The following is a 10,375-nucleotide window of genomic DNA, read 5'->3' as shown; positions in this document are numbered from 1 at the left end:
CGAGTTGAGGGAAAAGTTGAAAAGTGCAAAATAATCAATTTTTATACGGATTTAAAACATAAATAATTAATCTAGTCACTTTCTGATATTCAGACTGCACTTTCTCGATGCTCTACCGAGTCCATGAAAAGAAATCAAATTCATATTGAAGATCATTGTTTATATAAAAAATTCTTTATTGAATTTTAATATCGATTTGCGGGGAAATTTAAAACGTGCAAAATAATCAATTTTTATACAAATTTAAAACATAAATAAAATCTCTTCCCAAATGAAATGTTTTTAGTATTATTTGCCAAAAAAAGTAATTTTTTAAATAAATTAATAAGATTATTTTGTAAATTGATTTAATATCAATTAACGATTTATTTTCATATAAATACACTTTGTTGCGCATTTCTTCTGCCAGATGGATCTCTTAAACGTGATAAGGAGCAGTGCAGGGAACCGAAAGGACGACGACGCGACAGACCGTCTCAACCACATCTACACATCCATGCTTCTAATTTTATTCGCAGTTGTGGTCACCACCAAACAATATGTCGGCGAACCAATAGAATGTTGGTGCCCAGCACAATTCACAGGTTTAAAATTAATTAATAACAAATTAATTAGGAAATTATATTCGTTATACAAGCAACATCTGCTGGGTCAAGAACACTTACTACATATCCATGGACGAAATGGTCCCCGAGACCAACAGCCTGAAGGACAAGCCTCAACTGCGGTACTACCAATGGATGCCTTTCATTCTACTCGGATTGGCACTTTTTTACCAACTCCCATGTTTATTTTGGAGGGCGAATAACGAGAGCAGTGGAATGAATTTGGACAACATAATAAACATATCAATCCAGTACATCGATGCAGGGAATATGGACACTAAGGACAACTGTGTGAAGATGCTTACTAAACATTTTGACCGTTATTTGAGATGAGGAAGCGGTGGAACAGGCCTAACACCAGGAGGGTTGATTTGTGAAAGAAATAATGCGGGCTGCCTGCGTTTGTACAGGCCGAAGTACGGAAACTACATCACATTGTTGTACGTTACCACAAAGAGCATGTACCTATTAAATACAGTGGCACAATTCATATTGATCGACATGCTTTTGTCAAATGGAGTAGTAAATGGGTATGGAATTAGATTGGTCCAGAATTTCATAAATGGGGAAAGTTTAAGGGGTCCTATTACTTCCCACGAATCACATTGTGTGACTTTAACGTGAGGGAGATGGGATTTGAAGTCATAGGTCATCGATACACTGTCCAATGTGTGTTGTCGATAAATTTATTCTCAGAGGCAATTTTTGCATTTTATTGGTTTTGGCTGATAATGGCAGTCTGTTTCAATGCCTTTAGTTTGTGCAAGTGGGTTTGGTATTCGCTGTTCAAAAGTGACAGTATTCTACATCAGGAAGCACTTCGGGATGAACTGATTGATGAGGGCGATATGTATTCCACTCTTAGGGACTTTGTCCTCAACTATTTGAGGTCTGATGGGGTTTTTGCCATGAGACTTATTTCACATAATTCTACGGATATTGTCGTTACTGATCTTGTCAGTGCTATGTATGAAAATTTCAAGATTAGAAAATCTGCTCTCGAGCCTAGTGACACTGGGGTGCCCTACGAGAAAAATATACTCTTAATTAACTCGTTCTCTTTCTTGTTTTGAATACTCTATAATTAAACGTTATCAACTATGGTTTTTCACGTGGTTAGATTAATATGGTTTTAATATGTTAGTTACTTTTGATTTGTATTTTCCAGACTGTCTGATTTAGTATTATATTGCGCCATACGATCAGGGTTACTTTAGTTAGTAATTAGTGTCTGTAATGGTGTGATCTTTTTGGATCTGCTGGCTTTCTAGTTGGCCGCCTAGGAGTGTTACCCCAGGGGACTATTGTGGGACAATTCTTCTGTAGATACAGATCTGATGTCTACGTTGACCAGATAAATAGCTTTTATATTTGATTTAGTTTCATGAAAGAAATGAACACAAAAAGAAACGCGACGCTCCGCTAGCGTGCACGCTTGTCAAATCTCACGCCGTCTGATTCTATGTATATGCGTTATTATATTCCGCCATACGATCAGGGTGATTTTAGTTAATAATATGATTGTATTTATTTATCGATTGTGAATACAAAAGTTAGTAATTAGTGTTTGACTATGTAGGTCACCATATCAACCCTGTCAACTATGAAGGTCACCATGATTCACAGCATGGGATTGTTGGAAGCGTATTTTGCGACATATTATAAAGCTACAGACTGCACAAATACGTCATTTAATTAGAATTCCTGACAAAGTTTCGAATTAAGTCATTTGATTATGTCAGAAGACATAAACTAGTGAGATACATCCACTTTTTATTTGTGTCGAGAATTTTGTCTCAAGAATGACAAAAAGCTCAAAACAAATTCGGTAGAATTTTTATCGACAAATGAGAAAATTGAAATCAGAGTCAACACATTTATAGACTGACATCGTCTTGGAACATAACAACTTCGAATTGTTTGTTTTTGAAAAATAAGGAATCGAAATTTTCTGGTTGAAGTTGGAATAACTTTTTTCTAAAATTTACAGCAAGTAAAGATTGAAAAATAGAAATACGACTTTTTATCAAAGAATATTGGCGATAAGAAGACGCCTTGCAGAATACCAATATATATTTCAATTAATTCTTACATGTACAGTCGATCTGATTGTAAATTTGAACTCACGTCATTCTGATCTTTGTTTTTCTGTCCTAACCACGTCTTCATATGTTTTGGGGGATGTTTAAACTACGCATAGCTGTTTCATTATAATTTCTTCTACCTCTCAAGTTTTAGTGAATGTGGTGCATTTCAAATTTTATATTCAAATGATTGGCAAAAAACGAGGGAAAGCAATTTTTATGTTTATAGTTAGAGCAAATTGGTTAATAACTGTGACAAAAGTTTCGCCTAACTATGGCCGAATGAGATCCTGTTATGGATACTCAAGCATTCGCAATTATACTGATTTTTGATTTTTGAAAAGCTTTTAGTTGATCTAGTACGTAATCGCATGCTAGCAGGCCTTTGCAAAAGTTAGACTGGCTTTGCAAAGTTACACACGTTTGCCCAAAAAACGTTGTAGGAAAGATAATCGGGCGGACTCAATTTCTGCACAAAGCAAGTCATCACATAGCAAAGACAATCTATGCTTTTGATGGAAAGATTCGCATCATTGGCAATAAATGCTTAACCAAAGGTTGAAATGGTTGATAACTGTGTTCATATCAGTTGTGATTGGCGAACCAGTCAACCTCGCATACTCATAATTGAACGACTGCGTACGGCCGTCACATGTAGTGAGGCGAGCTTGCTGGTTCACCTCATTGCACAACAAGCGAACTACTTCGTCAGCGTACGAGGGAAAGGCAAGTGTATATAAACGCTGCGATCCAGATTATTCACCGTGAAATCCCAGGCGGAGTAATCATAGGATTTAAATTTTGGACAATGGCGTGTTTAACAAGGGAAGCAATACGTTTTGGGCCAAACCCCGGGCAGTAAAAGGAGTGTTTTGTTAGAACCTCATCCTTAAACCGGTATGAGTAAGCCGAAAGCCCAAGGGTCTGGCTAACGTGTTACTGGTTGATTTGTCTAGGGGATTTGGTGGGTTTGGAAGGTTCGAGTTTAACAAAGGACCGAATGGGCGTTCGTGATGGTTTCCACATGCAGTTTGATATCCAGACCAGAATATACGGGAATTGAAGGCTTCAAACCAGTCTGTCTGTAGTGATTAGCAAAATGCAGCATATAGTAATGTGAAGACCTGTCGTCCAGAGCTTGCACACAACTACAGTGCCTGACAAAAAAAATTGGATTTGTAATAAATCGACTTTTTTTTAAATAAATTATAATCTAATTTTCTTACATCATTCTTGGTTAAATTAGAATTATTTTTTTAATTTTTAAAATTATTTTTGGTAGATGGATTTGGATCACTAGGTGAATAAAGTGACGCCAAGAAACGAGAAAAGGACTCGTGTGGGACGAGAACGGATTTATGTTGGCCCACAACAGAAACTGCGAGATGATTCCCGCTAGTATTCCATTGAAGCACCAGGGCACCGTAAATTAAATTTTTAGGTTTCAAAGCATGTTTTTGAATAGGCGAAAGAAAATCTGCGTACAAAGTTCTCACAGGAGTTAACAACACAACTTGGTGATAATCATCGTTGTTTAACACATCTATGCGAATGACAGTCAGCACGTTTACGAAGAAACTTACAAACCAATTGAACCAACCCTTGCGGTTCTTACATACGAAGTAATCTTTTGAGAAGTCGTAGATACGATGGCGGTAGGTAGAGCAACCATTAATCTGAGTGACTAGATTACTATCACGATCAAAGTAATAAAACCCTTCGCCCGCAGGAAGGATGCCACCAGTGAGTTTTGGATTTGCAGTGTATAAACAAACGGGGCGCAAGTTGCAACAGACGTTAGCCAGATCCATATAGTAGTCAACGTCGACCAATTCAACCAAATCAGCATTGATTGAATCATCCACCACGTGCATGGTGACATCTGGGGCGACATGCCAACCGCGGGTACTACCGGGTGGGCATGGCTGGTTTTACGTGGGTTCGGTTGTTCTATGTAAAAATCCCGGATAAATAGTCCTTTGATAGTCTCATTGGAATTATGCAAAACGCTAAAGCGCTCACTGCAAAAAATGCGAACGCGGGCAACGAGACCGTAGTGTCGATAACCCGCATCGTCATGGTCCCAAGAGCCATCATAGGCTTCAAGAGTGGTGTAGGATCTCGAATAAACCTTGTCTATAATGAGGATGATAATCAACAACACACAAATAAAAATGAGGACAACAAGGCAAAAACTCAAAACGACACCAGTTATGGTCCAGATAAATGAACCACAGGCGTGAAAAACATTTTTAAGACCATCACGTATTGGTTTGAAAACAAAATCAAGAGTGAGTGCTGGTGCCCTGAAAATTTAACGAAAAAGGGTTTTCATAGACGAGAAAGCAACACGAGCGAGGTTTGCGAAGCCGTTGAAGCTTGAACGCCAGAAATTCGAAACGCGAGGAATGGCGCGAGACAAATTGTATGTGTTGTTAAAAGAACAAAAAGAGGGAAGGCTTGGAAAAGGAATTCCATGCAAACGAGATGAACACCTTGAGAAGATCCAAGTTGATCTAAAAGAAGACCAAATTGATGAGAACGACAAAGAAAGGTTTCGAAAAAAGGGGAGATCAAAAGACAAAGAAAATAAGGGAATTCTGATGCTTCTTAGGAAATCCCAAGAAGATGAAAACCACTCATGAGGGAAAGACGGAGGATTGATAGTCCGCCAAGTTGGGAATGGCCAACCAGCGGCCCAAGAACCCAACGAGCCCACAACATTATAAATGCGGGGAAGGAGGGGCGGTAGAGAGCGGTAAACAATAACCGCTTCAGAAGGGTTCGAAACTATAGTTCGAACAAAGTACCGCCAACCTCGCTCAAGGGGTGGGCCAAGATCATAACAAAACGCTTCTAGTGGATCAAAGATAAAATAAATCTCTGAAAAATCCGATAGGAAAGCGCCCCGGTTGGTCATACGTCTTCCTAGATTGGTTACATACACGTGGAGAACTCGCATATTGATTTCTGGACTAGTAGGCCTCACATCTTGAGATGACGTGTATCCTTAGTTAGAGTTGGTAGGTAGGTTTAGACATTTTATGTGGTCTATTGGATGATACAAACATTTTATTATACGGATACTCCGGAGGTCATCAAAAACCACTTCTGAGAACCACAAATAGTTGCTTTTGGTAAGAAGTGGCCTTTTCGTAGGCGGATAAGCATTCAGACCAATTTTTTCATTGTATTTCTTATTTTCTGAGCTGTTACTGATTTCTTGTTTTTTAGTAAAAGTTTTGGCATATTTAACACAGTTGAAATGGACATTAACTTTTCGACCTCATTCATTTAAAATATTTCTCAACGATTAAGCAAATATGGTCAACCATACCCGGGTTTTTGTCCGTCGAGCAGTCGTTTAAATAGCTTCTGATAATTTTCGATATCGTGCCGAGAAAACTTTTGGGATATCTTGTATTTCACTGTATGTTTTTCCAAATTTACCCAAGATGGAATACGTTCTGAAGTGCAGCGAGACATAAAAGAAGATGAAAGAACAGAGAACACCGGTGCCAGACAACTCGCCTAGGAAGAAAACAATAAAAATTTTATTCTGTTTTAAAAGAAGTGTACTTAGCAATGATTCTTAAGAAATCATCCGTTTCAAATTCTTGGTAGTGATAACAAATTACTTTCAGTTTTTCTTCCTTTTTAAAGTTCCCGTTTCAGAACGTAAAATTTCCGAACATTTTACGGAATCTTCAGAGGATTTCCTTTGCCATTGTACGTGGAAACTGTTTCTCCATTTACGAGGCGGGGAAGTCCTCTTGTTAACTCTCTTTTCTCTCTGTTTTCTTTTAAGAAATAAAAAAATTTCATTTGAAAAAAAATTTACGGAATTGAAATCAACGTCAGTTTTTTGTTCACGTTGAATTATTCCGAGATCATCAGATTTAAGTTTAAATCTTCGTCCTGAGCCTTTTTTTCTCTGGCCTTTTTTTCTCTGACACCACCACTACTATTGCCTCTGAAAGATTTCAAGGCAAACAAAAGTTGCTGGACAGACGAAGAAGCAATCGAGACCCCCTCTGGAGTTTGGCCATAAAAATTAGGCACATTGCCAGTCGGGTGCTTAGAGCTGAGAATTTTGACTACATCCGGAGTAATGGTGCGGACGGAATCGGAAGATGAAAGAATGCGGACCGCAGAACCGACGTCGTGCGCCATTAAGCAGGAGTTGATACGTTTGCGTAACCGAATGGGGTTGTTGTTTTTAGGAATGGATGAAGTTGTTTTATTGGACTTTCCCGTAAGAGACGGCAGAATGAAAGATTCTTTTATGAACTTATTTATATTTTCTTTGATGGAAGAGGAAAGGGATTTGTTCGAGCATGAACCTTGAACTGGGGAAGCGAGGGCAAATACTGCAAAGCAGAACAGTCGGTTCCAATTCGGAATGGTCTGGTCACAAATGACCGACTCTATTAAAGCCGACAAGGCCTTCGCCGCAGAAAAGCGGGCAGATCTGGGAATTCTAATAGGGATACGATAGGAAGCTCGATAATTTCGAACAAGTCTTAAGACTGATTCTGGATTAAGCAGGAAGGGGTCCACGAAGCGGGCAGGACGAATGGGAACAGAAGACTCAGAACTGATGACACGAGGAATGTATGATGGAGGGAAAGAGGAACAAGCAGAACAAACCCAACGAGTAAGAGATGAAGCAGACTTCTTAGACAACTTGATACAAGAACGATGGAAACTGGCGTCACAGGAGTCGCAACGGATGGTTTTCTTCCTTTTGTTACAAGTGTTACAAACGGAACAGAGAGTCATCGATAAGGAAAATTAGATTGATAAATGGATTAAAGAAGATAAAAAGTGGAAAGAGATGAAAGGCAAGCGGATGTGAGTACAAGATAAAAACGATAAATGACAAAAGGAAACAAAGAGAAGCACCACAAGAAAATGATTTGATAATTAAAAAAAATGATCATTCTCCATGCCCTCGAAAAGACAAGATCATTCTCCATGCCCTCGAAAAGGCAGGGTATCCTTCTGTCCTTGAGCCAATGGTCTTGACCGTGGTGATGGAAAAAGGCCTGATGGCTCGACGTTGTTCGCTTTCGACGCTGGTAAACCACTAGTTTGGGATGCCACGTGTGTTGATTTCTTCTCTAAGTCGGCCATCAACGAATCCGCCTCTCTGCCTGGGTCCCGTGCTAATAGGGCTGAATATACAAAATCCGAAAAATACCAGGGCTTGTTAGACGGCTTTTGGTTTTGGCCAATTGTTGTTGAGACTTGTGCGTCTTTGGCACAAAGACAGTTGATCATCTGAAGAAACTTGGCCACCTCTGTTCATTACGCTTCAAGGATCCTAGGGAATTTACATTCCTAATCCAAAGGATCCTGTTGGCCGTTGTGCGTGGGAACAGCTGTTCCATCCGGTTTGCTGGCCGATAATTTCTGATTAATTTAACTTTCCAACGAGTTTTTCTTTATTAAATCGACTTGACATTTTGAATTAAATTGTTCATTTTGAATAGACCTAACTACAATTCTTTTTTAAGGGATTTTCGTCTTTTTCTGCCTTATTTCGCATAAATTCAAATAAATCATAATTATTTCTTTAGTTATATTTTTGTTTAATCTCATACATCATTCTATTTGACCTTCATGACCCAATGATAAATGGCATTCGTGCAAATTTTGAAGTTTTGTTCAATATAAGAATAATATTTAATTGTATCATTTGTGTTTTTAATCAATCTTTTATTTTAATCAATCTTTTAATTTTAATTTCTGAAATTTGTAGTACGAAGCAGCCGTTGATTTTCTCTTGGAGTATCTTTAGTTAGTTTTGTTTTTATTTCCTCCATTTTCTGTAAAAAATTGTAATATTCATTAAAAATTTGATTTTTTCGATTAGGTTTTGAGTTTTCAACATTTTTGGTAAAAAGAGATTTTTGAATTTCAAATCCAGACATTCTGTGCACTTATAACGGGAGATTAGGATCAAATGATAAGTTTGTCTGATTAAATTAACATTAATGGCCTGGAATTAACATAATTTTAATGAATAAAGGTTTTGTAGGTAACGATTAATTAATTAATTTAATAAATTAAAAAGGCTGATTCTTTACTGGGCGAGAGGCTGACGCGATCAAAAAAGAGTTCCAGCGTACTATTATAACATAATTATCCGGATTAATGACTTCCGTAAACAAAAAATAGAACATGAATCAAATTAATCATGTAATCGGTGATTTTTTGAGAATGATTAGTTTTTTTTAAATGTTTTGTATTTCGTATACTTTTCCTCTTTGTTCATAATCATTTTCAAGAAACCATAATTCATGCGCCTTCGCATATTCACTAGCTTCATATAGTATCGGAATATAAATTTTTTCATCTTCTTCTCTAACTTTGGTCTTGCTGTTTTAGTTTTTTCAAAAGTTTTGTATAAAGTTTTCGTCGTCAATTTGATCATGATTCAAAAAATTTTTATCATCTATTTCCTCTATTTCTGTCAGGTTCTGTATTAACGCATTTTCAAATGCTTTTTTGAAACAATTTGTAATTATCAATTACGATACTTCTAACCAAGCTTGATTTATGAATATCAAGCAATTCAATAGAGTAAATTTATTCTACTTTTCCGTAACTTTTTTTGTGATCTACGTTGCTATCATAAGTATAACTCAATGTTGTATTTCGAGGAAAAAAGAGTTCGATGCTACTCATCTCAAAATCATGTAAGGGTACAGTAGCATTATCAAATAAAATTAGATTTTTTTTGCAAAATCATTTTTTGTTCAATTCTATAAGCCATTCTGAGAAATAATCTCTGTCGAATGGATGAGACTTGGACAAGTAAATTTTCTTCTTTCTTTGGTCAGCTTGAAAAGTAAGTATTTCTTCAGAATTTTTCAAAATTTTGTTTAATTTCTTCGATTATTGAATCATTCTTTTTAAAAATATAAATTTTAAAATTGTTTAGTGTAGAAAATGTAGAAAGATATTATATTGATCGGCAAGCTCCACTCCCGGTGGCGTCCTTTTGTTAATTCTTTTAAATTTCGTTAATTCTTGTTCATTCTATCTCGGACCACAACGAATTTGTTTTTTGGAAGCCATTTGCTAATGTATCCAAATATTATCCTCGAAATGTTAGTTGGAATTGTTAATAGTTGGAACTACGGAGGGATCCGCTCGGGATATTATTCTTTGAATCTTTTTGAAAGAGTTGGAATTAATTTATCCTGAATGAGTGAAAATAGTACGTATTATATTAACATGGGATGGAACTATAATAATATAGCCTTTTCCGCAGAGCCAGAGTATTCTATAACTCCCCACTGGCAGGATACACACTTTATTTTTAGCAAAGAGTTAATTTTTTAACTAATCGTAGGTAGGGCCGGGAAATTAACTTTACTTGTTTTTCTTTTTCTTGTGTGTGGGTCCAAGTTAGAAAATGGACTTGTAACTTAAAAATTCCTAAGATATGTACTTTTGCTTAGCATAAAAATATATTTTTTAAATAAGATCAATTTCATTTATGTTCTCTTTTTGTTTCACTGTTGTTATTTTTTTAAAAAGTGTATAATCAGGTTCGGATGCGGGTTCATAAAAAGCATAAGTCGCACCTCCAAACGTCACAACAAAAAACGCAAAAACATGTAAATAATGAAACTAAAAATTAATCCTATACATACTTTATAATGAAGTCGTATA

At 36.7% G+C, this 10,375-nt stretch overlaps 1 protein-coding gene across 1 annotated transcript; it reads left to right on the top strand.

Annotated features, from left to right (window-relative positions):
- The first annotated feature begins 1,336 nt into the window (after window positions 1-1,336).
- LOC115229143 lies at window positions 1,337-1,678 on the top strand. The gene has a single exon (XM_029799553.1). The coding sequence runs from the start codon at window positions 1,337-1,339 to the stop codon at window positions 1,676-1,678; it is 342 nt and encodes a 113-aa protein (XP_029655413.1).
- Window positions 1,679-10,375: the final 8,697 nt, after the last annotated feature.

Source organism: Octopus sinensis, unplaced genomic scaffold, assembly GCF_006345805.1.
Source record: "Octopus sinensis unplaced genomic scaffold, ASM634580v1 Contig11999, whole genome shotgun sequence".
NCBI lineage: Eukaryota > Metazoa > Mollusca > Cephalopoda > Octopoda > Octopodidae > Octopus > Octopus sinensis.
The sequence above is the reverse complement of the archived record's forward strand: the minus strand, read 5'-3'. Positions and strand labels throughout refer to the sequence as shown.

Coding starts and splice junctions, on each gene's coding strand:
- LOC115229143 (XM_029799553.1), top strand. CDS start 1,337: ATGGCAGTCTGTTTCAATGCCTTTAGTTTGTGCAAGTGGGTTTGGTAT.